The sequence below is a fragment of the Pelecanus crispus genome, chromosome 3 (assembly GCF_030463565.1).
Source record: "Pelecanus crispus isolate bPelCri1 chromosome 3, bPelCri1.pri, whole genome shotgun sequence".
NCBI classification, from domain to species: Eukaryota; Metazoa; Chordata; class Aves; order Pelecaniformes; family Pelecanidae; genus Pelecanus; species Pelecanus crispus.
In genome coordinates this window covers 128,452,945-128,469,774 of record NC_134645.1, presented here as the reverse complement: position 1 = coordinate 128,469,774, position 16,830 = coordinate 128,452,945, and the positions used below count along the sequence as shown (strand labels likewise).

At 41.4% G+C, this 16,830-nt stretch overlaps 1 protein-coding gene across 1 annotated transcript in view; it reads left to right on the top strand.

The window, feature by feature from the left end:
* PKHD1 (PKHD1 ciliary IPT domain containing fibrocystin/polyductin) overlaps positions 1-16,830 on the top strand; it is a 275,411-nt gene that overhangs the window by 143,514 nt on the left and 115,067 nt on the right. Inside the window, exons 47-50 of the mRNA XM_075707750.1 lie at positions 5,721-5,898; positions 6,413-6,608; positions 14,598-14,663; positions 16,343-16,462. Of these exons, the coding sequence (XP_075563865.1) occupies positions 5,721-5,898; positions 6,413-6,608; positions 14,598-14,663; positions 16,343-16,462 (560 nt within the window). The remainder of the gene's footprint in view (positions 1-5,720; positions 5,899-6,412; positions 6,609-14,597; positions 14,664-16,342; positions 16,463-16,830) is intronic.

Genomic DNA, 16,830 nt, shown 5'->3' with positions numbered 1-16,830 from the left:
CAATGTGTACATGCTCAGTTGCTTTCTGGTTGTGTATTCTCCCTGTGTACATGACTGGATTCACACACGGGGCATCTTACACACTCACTTGGCCTCATAACCCAGCCCTCTCAGGGCTCCCTTGGCATAACGTGGAAGGCAAATATTAAATCATTGGCTGTTGACTGTTCAGTTAACCAACACATTAGCTAAACTTCGGAGGTTCAACTCTTACTGTGCTATATTTCTGGCACCTGAGACATCCCACCAAAGCAGCCAAGAGAAATTTGGTTCCCAGTGTCGGACCCCTTTCCATTTACCTTGCAGCCTGGGGTATTGGCAGCAAAGCCAGATCCTGCACAGCTTTATGAGTATGCAAGAGAAGACGTTTCCCCTGGCCTACCCCTTCAGCTTGACCATTGTCTGGGAAGTTTCTGGGTGCAGGGAGATATATTTAGCATTGAGGGAGCATTTGCTAGCCTTATGCTTTCTTTGCTTGCAGGGAAAAGCCTGACAATCCAGTTAGATGCTTCTTGAGGGCTAGATAGATCCAAGCCAGATATGCCAGCTGGGACTCACTGTCATAACCAATGTATTATTAGCCCTAAAACTGTATTAATTTGTAGAGGACTGCAAGTGGGCAATGGAGCTACAGTAAAACCATGCCCAGAGTACCTGTGTCCATATTTTCAGTTCTGCTTTGGGTGCTTTAGAGCTCTGCCTGATATGCGATAAGTGGAGTGACAAAGTGGTCCTTCGCACATCTTTGCTATGCTTACACCGCAGAGATGTTTGAACTGCTTGCTTACCACCCACTTTCCAGCTCATAAATTTTATCTGATTTTACTTTTCCTTAAAATATGAGCTTGTAAAGTATAGGAGCTGGGGAATTGATTTAAGAACAGAGAGGAGTTAGGAAACCAGGGATAGCAAACTCAAAAGCTACTTTAAATGAAGCCATCTTAGCTTGTCAGTCTGCTCCTGGGAGATCATCTCTATTCTTCTTTTTCTTCAAATTCAGGCAGTCTATCACATAGTGGCTAGTCAGGATCAGGGACAGAAATGTAGTTATTTTCAAAAAGACCCATGCATGCAAAAACTCAATGATGATAAAGGTTCATAATATAAGGCAGATTTGAATCACGCCCTTGGTCTCTCCACAAAGATACACACATTTACTTAAAACAGCTGAAAATTCTTAATTCTTGGTAAATAAAATAAAATGATCTGGTTTTAAGTCCAGCATCAAACCTGTGAAGTGTTTGGTATGGTCATAATTTAGAATTAGCCTCCATTTGGCCAACAATAAATTGGACTGTTGATATAAACACTTGGTGTCCCATTTGAAGTTCAATGCTATATTGTTTCCTGTTTTGGAGAGGGATAATCATAATGGATTATTACACAAATGTATCAAACAGAAAACATTTAGAGCCAAACACAGCGTCTGCTTTCATACACAAAGATATGGACCCTTAGGATAAGTAAGTTAATGGTAAACATAAACAGGAGAGTTAATATTTGTTCTACTTGATGTTGTTGATTGGTTTAACAAATCCTTTGTGGCCCATCTATGTTGAGCAGTTCTGCACAATGCACTTGAGCTAAATTACATAACAGTTCATACAATCACAATTGGTAAATTGTGTCTCAGACTGTAAAGTCCTATCCAGTAATCCTGCCATATTTCTAAAGCAAATTGCTCCTTAATTGAAACCTGCTTCAATATAAAAATACAGCCTTTTCAATGAGTCATCCTTTCTTTTTCCCCTTACACTTTGTAAAGGCTTCCAGCAGTTTAAAGTGAGGGTTAATTTTGCATTAAGACCATTGCCTCCTAGTTTCTTTCAAATAAAGCCAGGGGAAGTTCAGGGGAAGGCTCTTTCCTCTGATAATGAAGCTCTCCATGTTAATGATGCATGCAGGCTCCCTCAGATCCTCTGAATTAGAAATACTCGTGTGTGTGCGCGCGCTACTCTGCTTCATTAACATTAAGGAGCGGTAGATTGGTGGCTATTTAGGGCACAGTGAAATCGCTGGCTATTTAGGGCAAATGGAAATGGTGCTAATTGTGGATGGTAATTCCATTAGTAGGGTACTTCCATTTTGGTGTCTGTTTGGCATATAGGTGAGAAAAACAAGCACACTGACATCCTTTCAAGGGGAATGTAGTCTCAGGCTCATTGTTGTCTTGTACCAGTTAACTTCCATGCAGACCATGTTTTTCAGGTTCCCCAAATTTTTGTTTTGGTGTGCTGGCACTCTATCAGGAGTAAGGTATGTGTTTGTCAGTGGCAACACCTCAAGCAAGGTATGTAAAAGGCAAGGACACAGCATTCCAGGTCAAGGAAACCATAGAGATTTCAGGCCATAAGATATCTCTTGCTCCCTTTTCTGCCTGGGTCATGAACAAACTTCCAGGTGAAGGTCAGGGAATCCAGGCTATCATGGTACGAAACCATGCAAAGCCTTCTTCCTCAGAAAGGTTTACCTGCATAAAAAAATGTAATTTTTAAATGAAAGATTCTCCAGTGAAGGCTCTCTGTCTCTCTATCCCAAAGACTGAGAACAATTAACTAAAAAGAAAGTTGGTAGTGTCTGAAGCAGTCAAAAGTCTGTCCTAGCTTTGAAGTCTAGGGAGAGAGGACTCATCTGTTATAAGTAGGCATACTGGGAAAGATGTATTTCACTTAACTGTAACCACCTGGAAGTTAGCTGTCTAGTTTAAGATATTTATTCGGGGTGCCTTTATAAACCTCTTGTCAAGATTGGTGTCCAACAGAGTTGGATTCACACTTAATTCAGTAGCTAGTGAATTCATATTCACATTCCCTAGCTAGTGAATCTACATGGCTAGTGTGGAATTGCCACCTAACTTTCTGGCAGATCGATCAGGTGACACATATCCCTCCCTATATCCCAGCAGGATTGCCCCTTCCAGGCTTTCTTCTCTGTCTTTAAAACTTCTTGGAAGTACCGGCGAGAAGTCCCTGAGAAAAGTGATTCAAGCTGTCTCATCAGACTTCTCCAGCAATGAAGAGTAAAATGAGTAAAGAGCAAAACCACGTGAATTTATGTTGCACAGAGGATGGGTCTGTGCCACGTGCTGTGGCATTGCGCCCCTTTCTAACTCAACAAGGCAATTTCTGATGTGCAGGAGAGTTTAACGTTGCACCACGTTATGTGTGGTGCGATTCTGCTGCTAGGAATATTTTCCTGAATACCTGTGCAGGTGCTGATAACTGTGGCAATAATGTGCTTGTTGTCATTTACTTGCTTAATTAGCAGCCTAATATCCTGGTCCAGTTAATGCCTATAAGAGGAGGTTTATTAGTAGTACGAAAGCTGTTTAAGCCTTATTAACTCCTTCCAGTCAGTTTCATTGGTCTGCCAATATCTTCTGGTTGAGTGATTCTTTGTTGTTTCACACTTCTCCTGTTTCCCACTGCTGTTTATCAGCTGAATGTTTCTGGGTAGCCAGAAAGTCCTTTGCCAAAATGACAGCCACCAGAATAACAAAAAAAACCCAGAACTGATTTTAAAAGAGGAAAAAAAAAAAAATCTGCACACAACCCTCCTCCAGGATGATTGCTGTTGTAATTATGTGTTGTCTCCAAAGCAGCAAGGGGAAAAGCAATGAAAAATTGCAGATACCAACAGGCAAATTGCAGGATCACGTGAATTTTAGCACTGACTATCTTGGGTAAGCAAGCCATACCCAGTCTGGAGCACTGGGTAATACGCTGAGATGTCTAGTTGTAGGGTAATACTCCAATATTTAGAAATACCACTTTAGATATGCTTAAAAGAGGTCTGTGGTTTTTTTAAGCTTAGTGTCAGCTCAAATGCCAAAACTGACTAAGTGGACTAAAGGTGAAGCTGCCAACTTGCCCTGATCCTGCAGCAGTACTTGATTCATGTATAAATCTGCTGCATTCATCTTTATGGCAGAATCATGGCCCCAGGGTACCTTGGCAAGCCAGCAAGGCTTCTCTTCAGCTAAGAATGAGATCTGCAGTCCTGGGATGTGTATCCCTAGCAATTCCCCATGCATAATATGAAGAATGCAAGAAGCAGAAAAAAAACTTGATAGTTGAAGTTGTGCAGCTGCAACCCTAATATTCTTTCAAGCATGCCTGGTGTTGGCAGGGCCAGGGATGGGAGATGATGGTAGTGATGGGGTAAGACCCTTGCTAGAATTTTGGATGCTTCCATCAGAGCTCCTCTTGTATCTTTAGTGGCATAGCCAGCCCTGCATCAATCCCTTTGCAAGCCAACTGGGATCATGCTCAAGGTGGGGAATAATCTCTGCCAGTTGCTACAGAGAGATGCATCAAATTCTCAGACAAGCTTAGGCAGTCTGTGCATGTGTGTGCAGTAAGGGGACAGGGAGGGGATTCTTAGGCTAGGATTTATTCATTCAGGTCATGGAGAAACATCAGCTCCAGAGAACATTTTAGCTCACCTCATATCTGACATCCTCTGGAGGAGTTTGATGCTCCTTGTTGCCTCTAGAAGGAGAGAAGACCTTCCCAATCTCGTTCTAGATGTGAAGCAGTAGCACAGTATAGCTAATCAGAGCGTAGTTTCAGCTATGGTTTCCATCAGTTTCAAGAGCTGTTGTAGGAGTGCAAGATGCTGACGACTGGAGGTAAGATCTTTGTTTTGAAGAAGCGGCTTATGATCAGGTGTCCCTGATCAGACATGAAGAGGCAATGGATGTTCAATGTTTGAACATCAGAAGGGTTAGCTGCATTTCAGCTTTATCTTTTTCTTCATGTAGTTTGTTGCTTTCACAAAGCCGTTCCTGAAAGCAGAGTATTCTGTACCTCTGGACTTTACCTTACACATCCTTCCACCTTGAGGAAACTGGCAATCATAGCAGTAAGAAGTTATTTTGGCCAGACACCCAAATAATCAAGACTGGTTTAGCATAATTTGAAAAAAGTCTATCTGCAGGAAAAAGACAAAGCCTACCCCTGGAGAGGAAGTCAAAGTGGGTGGTTACACCCATCCCAGCTTCACTGCGTTATTTCCTGTTAGTAGAGAAAGGTCTCCAAAGGCCTTAAATCTAAAAGGTTTATGCTCACTCATGATATCATTACTACTGTTGATCTCTTCAGTGAGTCTTTTTTCTCTGACTAGATAGGACAGAAATTAGGAGTGCAAAGTTCTAGTGAAAAAAGGGTTTAAGTTCTTATTTGGATGCTAAGAAGAACTGCTGTACTAAAAGTTCACCCATTTTGTGAAGGCTTTCATCAGTCAGCAGCAGCCCCAGCATGCTGACCTGGATGCAGTGCGGCTTTTTGAATTACAGAGGATTTTTGCACCTTCAGCCTCGATTAAACTTTTGACCACTCAAATGTGAGTAATCAGAAAACTCTGGCAAATTTCATGAAGATGAAGATCCTAAAAGTTGAACCTGATGCTCATAAGTCTGGTCGATAGGGAAATACTCTGACAGTGTAGGAGTTGGTACCCTGGCTGTTGCCATAGCTCTGCTTTGGCACAAGCTTTGCTCCTCTGTGCCTTTATTCCTCCACCGTTATTCTCTTTCTCTCTTTTTATGGCACTTCAGGCAGAGATCGTTTCTTACTGTATTTGTAAAGAACTACACAAATGAAGTCACATTCTGAGAGAGAGGCAGCATATACTACTGTAATTCAAATAAAAACAGAACTGTAAAGGTTGCAAAATGACAGAGTTCTGTGATAAAATCTGATTTTTTTTTTTTCTTCCAGAAAAGAGGCTCCAGACATTCCCTATAATTTAACTGTGACTGACAGTAGGAATAAGACGACCACAGTCAATTATGTCCCTGATACTTTATCAAACCTGTATGGCTGGATGGTTCTCCTTTTGGATAAAGAGACTTACGTGTTGACATTTGACAACCCTTCGGTCAGCAAACAGCTCCAGGTAACACGGGATTTTTTTATAATTTCAAAATTATATTTGGAAGAGATAATCATGCCTTCATCTTTCTGGGTGAGCAGAGAGAGGAGAAAAAGTGTTAAGGGCACTGAGAAAATCTCTATATATTTATAGGCAGGGTTTAGATATGATGACCTAGTCTCTGAAGCTCTCGGTAGTAACTTGGAGCAGGAAGATGATTTTAGACATCTTAGATGAAAGTTCAGTGTGGTGCTTAGGAATCAAGAAAATTTGTACTACCTTAAGACATACTGCAGCATGGTTTTCAGAAAACATTGTTTGTCTGCACCTTTTACAGGTAATGAGAGGTGTTGATTTTGTCTGCATGCACAGTCACCTTCTGCTTAATTTTACTTCTCTCTTCTGTGTTTCCAAGACACATTTTACAAAAGAATATGTTGCCTGTGAGGAGCACCATCCTCTTTATCCCTTTATACTGCACTCCACGGAGTTCTAATCACAGACAGAGGCATGTTTGTTTTGGTTCCCTCTTCTCTAGTATTCAGTGACATTTAGCAACTTCATGACTGGGAATTACTTGCTGGTGGAACACAAGGATCTTCCTGCCCATCCTGAGGTTGTGGTGTCCTGTGGGACAAGGACTGGACAGCCACTCCAGTCGCTGCCTTCATACGGACATCATAGGAGCTGTGACTGGTATCTTGACAGCAGACTGAGGAAGCTAACTTATTTGGGTAAGTGCAATATAAGGGATACAATGTACCTTTTAGTTCAAGAATGGTGACAGAGCTGATGTTGTTTTAATATAAACCCCCAAACTACATAAGGCCTTAGACACAGGGCCATCTTTCAATGGCCTTTCAATAAGTGAGAGGTCCTTCAAAAGGATCAGTCAAGTAGGTAAATGCATGCACATCGGGTCCATCTCTATCTGATCTATCTGACGCCTGATCTACCAACAAAGGGAATGTATCATAAATAGTGGGTGATGTGACATCAGTTGAATTTGAACTGGTGTTTTGGAGAGGAAAAGGCATTAAATTCTACTAATGATCTCTGTTGTCAGCTGGTCCCATATCACATGTATCATTAATAAATTATGTGCAATCTATCTAGGCTGAGCCCACTGAAGGCAATAGGATTACTGGGTGAGAATTTTTCCTATGACTGTAAACTTCCAAAATTGTTATTGACCTTTACATTTGAGTATGTTGGCTTTGTACACTAGATCATGAAGTGTGGTGGTCAGTTTTTTTTAAGAAATTCATATATTTACTGATATTTATTCAAGTTTCTTTTATTCTTTTAAATTTGGGACATTTTCTGCAATTTCCATTCTCAAGCAAATGATTTTATAAGGGTGCAAGTTCTATATGTAAAAGGCAAGGTAATAATTGTTGCCATTATTAATAATAGTAGAACCAGGAATCACAAAAATATTTCAGTGCCTTTGAGAAGCATAGCTTATCCTTCATGACTATCATACAGGGAAGATAAAGAATAAAGATGCTGCTTTTCACAGTAACAGAAAATTTTGTAACTGACCTAATCCATTAGTTTTAATGAATTTCTTTTGATTTGCACTGATAAGATGGCATGCAAATGTTTTTTTCATGTAGGAACTGTTTAGGAATGAGCAACTAGAACAGTCAGTGGACAGTGGAGAGGAAAACATAGCTGGAATGAAGGCATGAAAATCATCCAGTGTACATTTGAGGAGAAATGGGGAAGCCCACACCTTAACCTCAGTCTGAGGGTCACACTTGCTGCATCCATCTCTGGTCCTGCAGCCAACTGGCATTGCACAGCGTGTGTCCATACAGCTTAACATTTTATCTCTTAAAACAGGCTGGATGCACCCAGGCTTCAAATTAGGAGAGATCCCTGTCCTGCGCTAACTCCCGATCTGTAATGGTCACCATCTGGGAAAGTGCATTGGTCTGGGCCACAGCTGTGCCAGGAACTTGGCTAGCTATATAGCCAGCTCTTAGTTTCATGTCCTGGCCCTGTTTAGGTATAGTATGGATATAGATTGGCTAGTATAAATCTAGCTGTTGAGTCTAAGCCTTGCTCAAAATCATGCCGGGTATCTAATGAAAGAAGAAATATGGTTTTATTATTTCAGTTTACTAAGTGTAAATTTGTTCTTTCAAATATAAAAGTCAACTGTTTTTCAGTTTGCCTATCCTAAAGTGCACTTTCATAAATGGGGCAACATGGGAAAGCTCAGAAGATGACACCTATGTCTTGGCCTCTTACTACTGTTGAAAATAGAGGAGATGACATCTTGGGAAGACTGGGACAAAGTGATCTGGTCGGCATATGTCACTCTTGCATCATAGATACTTTCTTGTCCTTCTCTTGCCTTCTTTTCATCTTGATTTTTATTATATGAAGACCTCGTTGTTGTTTCTCATTTTAATACAGAGGGAAACAATAATCCAGAGTACACAAGGGAAAATTTATGAAAACACCTAACGTGTATAATTCATGCTGTGAACATTTTCAGCAAGGACTTTTATAGCAGTGAGATCAATAATTCAGTGTTGGATACATAATATCTAACGCTGTTGGTAGGGTAAAAGTCTGAAACAAAGCAAGCAGATCCCTAGCCCTGGTGTGCCATTTAATTTCTCTCCTAATCTCCGCTGTGAAGGCTGAGAGGGTGAGGATAATTAGCCATCAGAGCAGACTCATGGCATGTGGTGGACTTTCCATCACTCAGGGTCCTTAGATGATGCTTGGCTGTCTTTTCAGAGAAATATGCTTCAGCGCTATGAGAAGCTATTAGAAACCTCATGAGGTGAGATTCACGCTCCGTAGGAGGTCAGAGAAGGCTGTCACAATAGTCCCTTCTGGCCTTAAAAACCCACCAGTCCACGCACCGAGCCAGAGAGGTCAACGCTTGAAGGTCTGGCCTTCAGAACACGTTCCCGCCTAACTCTGCGACCTGTTTTTTTAATTTTTTATTTACATTTAACTATATGAAATAATTAGCCAACTAATTAATCCCATTTACAAGCTTTGTCGGATTCTTCAGCTGTCAGTCATGCCCGAGCCCGGGGCCGGCGTTGAGTCTCAGCTCCCTCCTTCATCTGACTTGGTCTCCATGGCTACAGGCTGCATCTGCTGACACCCCACTCTCTATTTACTGCTTAATTAAGAATTTCACGCTCAGCCCTTATCTGCTGCTAAGAACAAGAACACACTGTTAAGAAACTCCAAATTTAGGCTGCTGCACAAGGAAAGCCTTTCTTGTCGTCCTGACTGCGTGGAGCCTCTTTAACTACCCTCTTGGCAACTGCGCTGCCACCCTTCAATCAAAAATCATTAAATGGGGCAGAGATAATGAGCATGTAGCATATCAAAAGGAGGATGTTTGCTCGGGCTAAAGAGGAAAAGCTGTAAGGGCCTATAAGCAGCCGCCACTTCAAAGGGAGAAGGGGCTGATAAAGAGTCATTTGTTCCTGTTTGACTTATGTAAAAGGTCTGGTATGTCGGAGCCCCGTCTCGCAGACGCGGGTCCCCCCTCTCGGTGCTCGTGTGTCAGCAGTCAGGCAGCTGGGTGCAAACAGCATCAGCCCAAGCATATAATCACTTGACTCCGCATCGACAATGGGCACTTGTAGGGGGTGGCGGAGGGAGGGCTGCGGGACAATGGGAAGACAATTATTGCAGCTGCTCGGGAGGGCCATAATTCTTCCTGCAGAAAGTAGCCGGCTCTTGCAGGGCGGAGGGGAGAGCTCGAGCGTATTAGTCATCCTTCGACTTTTGGAAGCACTTTGCCGCGCCGGTGGGGTTTCGACAGCTGCTGGTGTACCGCCTCTTTCCAATAATTGTACATTCTGGCAGAGGTCAACTTACTTTTGACCCTCTGCCTTTGTGCCCATCAGAAAGCCTTTTAGGGCAAATGGTGGGGAAGTGGCAGGGGTGCATTACGTCCAAAATTAACGTCAGTAAATACATATCAGATGCCAGCTCATTCACAAGCAGGCTCCTGAATTCACACAGCCTTTTGCTCAGGCCCGCATGGAGGGGAAAGGGTAGAGAAGGGGAGGGAAGCCCCCACAACTGCAAAGATATTGTTATTCAAACGAAGTGGGCAGCTGAATGAAGCCACCTTGGCCAGCAGCCTGCGTTGGGCTCAGGCTTTCTCCATGCCCCCCCTTCCATCTGAAATTGCCCAGTGTCATGCAAGTGTTTGTTTATCTTTGGGGGAGAAAATAAGGTCTGTCTAACACAGAAGGCAAGAAAATATACCGTATGGAGGGGATTAAAGGAGTTAAGTTGCCCTGATGTTTTGCATGCTTGCAGTTTTGTAAATTAGACCTTGGCATGGGACAATGCAGGGGACGCTGAATGGGGAGAAATAATTGTGATGGAGAGTTTTTCTTGAATATGGGCTAGATATACAATGATCCTGTTAACAAAGGTACTCACTGCTACCTACATACATCAACCCTGTTAACTAACCCATGAATCCCTCTGAAAACAATCTTTTTCAGACCATTTTAAAGCAATCTGCACTGAAAGAGAGATAACTCCATGTCCCTGCTCAATGCTGGGTGGAGGGGAAGTGAGGAAGCTTGGGGCATCCTGTGCCAGTCATTTCTACATCCGCAGCTTTGCTCTGACATTATTCATCTTCATAGCAGCATCCTGATTTTCTCTGGGGCACCCCATGTCTTGACAGAGGTGTTCCTCAAAGGTCACTGATGGGCACTGAAATGGGTGCGCGGCTCCCTGAAACACTGATGGGCTGTGGCTCAGCCTTGTTTCAGGAGAGAGGACCATGCTGAATCAAAGAAGCCTTATTGTAACAAGGAAGGTGGAAAGAAACATCATACTAGGACATCTGGGATATTTTTAGGAGAAATACCCTGCGTAAATTACAATAATAACAACATTATGAGCTTTTTAAGTCTGTTACAAATACAAGCATATGGTGCCACAGCGTGGTACTGCTCCTTGGTTAAGGTCTCTGGGCAATACTGGAATTGGCTAAAAACCAGAGATGTTGTTTCCTTTTTGTTCACTTTTGAAGTGTTTAAAACATTTTCTTTTGGAATGAAACAAAGCGTTGGCTTGCTCCGTCTCCAGATTTCTCTTGGCTTTTTTCTCAAATTGAAGTGCTTGACACAAACATTATTGAAAACATCACTGAAAGGATTATCAAACTTTTTATTTACCCCAAATACATTTTTCAGTAGACACAACTTTTATGGAGGTCATCCTGGTGACTTTGCTCAAGCTACTCATGTGTGAGTTGTTAAGAGGGCCTGAGGCCCAACCTCACATTACTGCTGTGTCAGAAGCAGGTTTACAGTTTCCATAGTTCTTAAAAAAATAATTTGATTACACTTATTGTCTTTTCTAAATTCCTAAAGAATGATCTCACTTCCATTAGACTCTGCGGGTTTTTGTAATTGCTTTGTATAGGAGAATAAACAGGCTCTTAAGAATATTTGTTTCTAATACTAAAATACAGAAAATAAATATTTTCTGCAGCCTTATTGCTTAGGGGTAAAAAAGAATCCTAGGTGAAAGACCTAGAGAATGGAGTTAATTTGTTACAGAGGACTGGTTGTACAGGCATGAGTCTTTTCTTCCAGCTAGATAAAACTCACCCTGTATCACCCTGTGTTTCAGTTGGCCAGTTGACCAGATGTGGGCTGCTCAGTGGCCTCTGTGAAATGAAATGTCAGTTCTTAGCAAAGAGATGCCTTTCGTAACAGACGCAAAGAGAAAAATCAACCTTCTCCTGGAGGATGAGCTGCTGTCCTTCTGGCATGGCAGCAGAGAGACCAGCGAATGTAGCATTTACAGAAATAAGATGAAGTCCTTATAATCCTGTCAGGGATGGTCTTTCGACTATGCGATCTCTGCAGGAGGAATTTCATGCCTTCACCTCCGCCTCTACAAATATTAATCTGCTGTAAGCAAGAATCTGTGTCTATAGCCCAAATAATTTTTTTTTTTTTTTTAACATCTCTTCCTCTCAATGCAGTATTCCCATGATACCATATTTCTGGGTACTTACTGTAACAGATCCTGGTAAAGGATGACAAAATATCCTATCCCAGGTTCTCCAGTTTTTAGAGGTGTGTCTCACTGTGTTGCTGATTGTGCTGTCTAAAAGTTTTGATTTTCCTGTGATGTATGTTAGCCCAATTGATGTTAAATAGCATGGAGTTGCTTGTTATTTGTAAGTCAGGCTATTGGAGCCATTTATCCTAGTTTCAGCCCTTCCTAATATCCACAGGCAAAATTCCCCGTCACTGCAAAGCTGATAAAAGACTAAGTTGCTCCTCCTTCATGTTCACTCAAGGAGCCCTGAACCAGAAGAAAGTTACCGGGAGTATTGTCAAGAAGGCCTATATTTATGATTCACAGCCCAAACATCCAGGAAGAGCTGTAATAAGACAGAAAATTGATGAGCCTTATAAAGGTTTTATACAACTAAACCCTGGAGCCTTATAACTACATTTTGTGAAGAGTCACCTTAATTCAATGTTTTCTGATGACGTCCTTCGTCTGTGTTGCCTATATCTCTTCCTGTCCTGTACAAAAACAATGATAACATACTCGGCAGGAAAACAAAACAACCAGAAGGACTGTGTCACTGTAGTCTTGATTATTCCCAAGGCCTGTACCTCTCCTGTTTTGATCAGTTTTTAGGAGTATTTGTGGGAAATGGCAACAAAATACTACTGATTCACACCTGTTGCACTTTATACCCCCTTGACATAAATAATTGTGCAAGTTGCGGGGCTGTGGAGAATTCGGCCCCCGATTCCTGCACTCATGTGGAGGGTATAAATGATTTATAATGGTTTGAATTGTCATGCTCTGTGGTTGGATGACACTTCAAATATGAGAAATTTTTATCCTCGTCCTGACTCTGGACATGACTGTACTGAGTTAAGTCTTAATGGTTCATTTCTTCACTGTGCAAGGGGACTGAACACCTTTATGAGGTCTATATAACATATTGATCAAGTTTTCTGTCCCCTCAGGATTTAATTAGAACAGCTTTTCTCTGAACAATACAAAGATCCTTAATTAGATGATTGCACTGTAGTGCCTGCAAAATTAAACCAAAAAACCCCAACAAATCTAACAAAATATTTTTATCGATAAAAGGATAGCGTCAGGGCTTCGTTCTCTCACTTTTCCTAAGACTGACATAGCACCTTTGACTCCTGGTTTGCCCTGCTATAAGTGAGAAGAGAAGGAAGGCCACCACAACCATCAAAGTACCCATAGGAGAGTATTGTCTAAAAGCCACACGAATGCTGGGTCAAAGACTTTAAATTAGCATCTTCATGTCATTCTTTCTCCTGAAAGAGAGAGTGTGGCCACCCAAAGATATTATGCTGTTCAGTTTGAGCTCTGTGTGATGATTTGGGGGAGATTGGCTTGGCTGATGTATGGATCAGATCACAGCTACCATTGGGAGAGAAGGTGACACTGAAGAACAGAGCTGAGGCACCTGATTACTAATTAATCAGACATGAGAAAAACCTCATGGAATCAGTTTCTATTTAATTATGGAAGCCTCATTTGGCATAGGAGCATATGCTGCTAACTCAATCGAGTGCTTTCAACTGACATCAAATAGTAATTATCAGAAAGAATCAAGTTTTTTGATTATTCATACTAATTTATTGAACACTTAAAATTAATGAACCTCAGTTATTTTAAATTTGCTTAGTTGCACTGGGAGAAAAGGAGGGAGGTCGGGAAGGACAGTTTTCACAGTTTAAAAGTACAGAGACTTGTTTAAGGATAAAATAAGTAAATTACAATATGGCACAAAATCCCATCGGTGGGTTGATACACATGTAGGAAAGTTCCTGGCATGTTCTGGAACTGAGGAAAGTTCTGACAATGGTTTCATTTATACATATATTCTACCCCCCAAAGTGACATTTTAGGGTCACCATAAGGGGTTGGGCAGTGGACAGGAGTTTTATCTGTTCGTCAGAGTGTTTCTATTTTAACCTACAGTTGTTCCAGTCTGGTGACTGAAAGGAAGTGCCTTTATATGCCATGCGAGAGGAAGAGGAGGTAGCCTTTTAGCTGGGTCTGAAGCAGTTTTCTCCTGCTCCTCTTAGTTTGATTTGCATTATCCTGGCCCTTCTCCTGCTGACAATATACGGGCACAAAGGTTACAATGGTGATAATTGCTTCTGACCTCTTTTCACAGTAGAGAACACAGGGTCCCTGTCTTCAGTCTATAAAGTCTGACTAATTAAAGCATCTCTTCCAGATACCAGATTTGGGGGAAAAAAAAATCAAAAATGAACTACAAAACAAAAGCTGTAATTTGCTGTTTGAGCCAGTTAATACATTATGCATTCAATGGTGTAATATCGCTTGCGTTAGTGGAACTGCTGTGGATTTATAGTGGGATAAATGAGATTTGTGTTCCAGCCTAGGATTTCTGATTGTTGAATGTTTTCTTTTAGCTGTTTCTAATGAGTTGTCTTGAGACCCTCCATATCTGTAAATTAAAATGTGTTTGTTTAATCCTTTCTCAAAGTACAAAAAAGAAAAAAATGTTTAGAAAACATGTATAGTTGTTCTTAAAAAAATTCTGTTTGTTAGAAATTTAAAATATTGTCAGAAAAATCACGTGTAGCAATTGATTTACTATGATTTTTTTTTGTGTGTTAATTTGTAAGGCCTTGCTGTAAGTCCCTAAAATTCTCTGTGTTCAGTCACAGGAGCTGACTTGATTCAGGTCACACTGAAGGAGAAGGAAAAAGTGGCTTTACCTACCCCAGGTGGGTGACAGTCTGTGTCTGAAAGGCTTGGTCTGGGAATCACACCATTTCTTTTTTACTACTTTTTCAGAAATAGACTGCTATTTTTCACTTCAGTATTTTGTACATCTATCAACCCAACAGGGGTTCTTGGCATTCATTTAAGCATTTCATTGAACCATATCTACCATTGCTGATGATAAATGTATGATTCCACAGCATAAAAGACTATAAACTTTTGTTAAGAAATACTATAGCTGATCAGAAAGGTCATGGAGAATGTAAGGCTACAGTGTGTTTTAGTGCTCCATAGTGGTCTTGGTGTAATGGTCTGACATTACTGCACAGTTACATGTCGAATCAGACAGAAAAATACACCAGAGACAAGGGACACCTCCAAAGGTTGGTCTTAGTTGCACAGCTGCCTTGCTGCCTATTAACAACCATAATAATTTACGTGGCCATAGGGTTTAGAGACCTTTTTGCAGAGTGTTTTCCCTTGAACAAACAAGTAATGGAAAGAGACCCAGCCTTAAGGAGCTTCACCTGTGTTTAATTTCTCTGTGTTTCTGTGCTGGCGACGGAGGGCTTTTCTACTTCACAATGTTACTGAGCAGGGTCTAGCCCCCTACGCTTAGGCATGAGCTTGCCTCTGTGTTTTCAAGACCTAATGAAGCCCTCCTCAAGAAAAAGATTTTTTTTTTCCAGAATTTCCTTTACAGTGGTAGCACAGAGGTAGGTGCTTGTAGAGGCCTCCAGAGGGAGGCCCTGCCTGCATTAGTTTAGGGCTTACTAAACTTAGCGTACAGGATTTCCCCCTGGAGGCTTTCCTTCCTCTCTTGATGCCAGAGCAAACTTAGGCAATTAATTTATGAAGACCGGCTCATTACCTCTCTAAAATACAAGTGCAAGTCACACACCTACATTTTGTGAACTTAATTTCTGCCAATGTTTTCCTGATGCTAAGGCTCAGAAGTTTCCTTTTGGGTTGAGCTGAAAAATAAATCTTTGGGGAATGAGCAGGAGTTGCCACGTGTCTCAGTCAAGCTGGTTTTCCAAGGCAGGTCTTCATTACCCCTTGCAGTGGGAAGACTCCTGCTTTTCTGAGGACTAACAGTCTCTGAGATTTGATCGCTCATTTTTTAAAATCTTTCATACTTTGGGAAAGTATGGAAATTCTAATACCCTGGGAATTCAATCTGCTTTCTAGAGCACTGAGGGAGAAAAATACATGAGAAGAGTTAACACTTTCTGGTAGGGTTAGTTACCATTTTGATCCAAGCACAGGTGACCGGCTTTTATTTTCATTTGTTCATCCTAGTTTTGTGTTCAAAGTGCTCAGAGCTTTGGATAGCATAAATAAAATGCCATTGCTTGTGAAGCATACTGACAAGGGGTATCATAAGCTAAGTATGACAGACCTCAAGATTTGCTTTGCTTTTGATGGGTCCCAAAGAATTTGAATCTGTTTTTTCAGTTATCTCACTGTCCTTTAACTTTGAAAACATGGTCCTGGGAGAGATCTTTTTTCCCATCCGGCAGCTTCCTTTAAGCATGGAAGATAACGAAGAGCAGTTAGTGTTGCTTCACCAGTGACAAAAGGAGGATGTTAATACCACAGATGCTTGACTATCAAAGAAACAGTAATTCTCCCAGCTACCGAAAATGATAATTCTGCCTTTGTATGTCCTGTTTTGTAGCTCCTTCTGATGCTGTCTTGAAATGGTCACACCCAGAGACATGGAATGATGTGGAGAAAGGCTGGGGTGGATCCAACCACAGCATCCCAGGCCCTGGGGAAGACGTCATCATCTTACCCAGTAAGGAAGGAAGGAAAGGTGTTTATTTCTGTAGGGGTGCTGGGGACTGTTTACATTAGGATACGTATTTGTGTTGCGACATGGGCTCCTTGGCACTAGTGTCCATTCTAGTGTGTGCAGGACACCACATTTGTTCCTTGTCACATTAAAAGCTTGGCTACAGTACAAAAGTGTGATTTTTGGAACAGAATAATCACTCTTTTCCATTTACATATACACACAAACACACACACTCTTACTTACTCATACTGATATTCAAGCTTAATTATATGCAGGGACTTTATTTCCGGTGCAGAAAATTTGCAAGACCCAAAATCACAGCTCACAAAGTGCTCATCTCTTGACCTACCTCTCTTTTGTACAGGGAT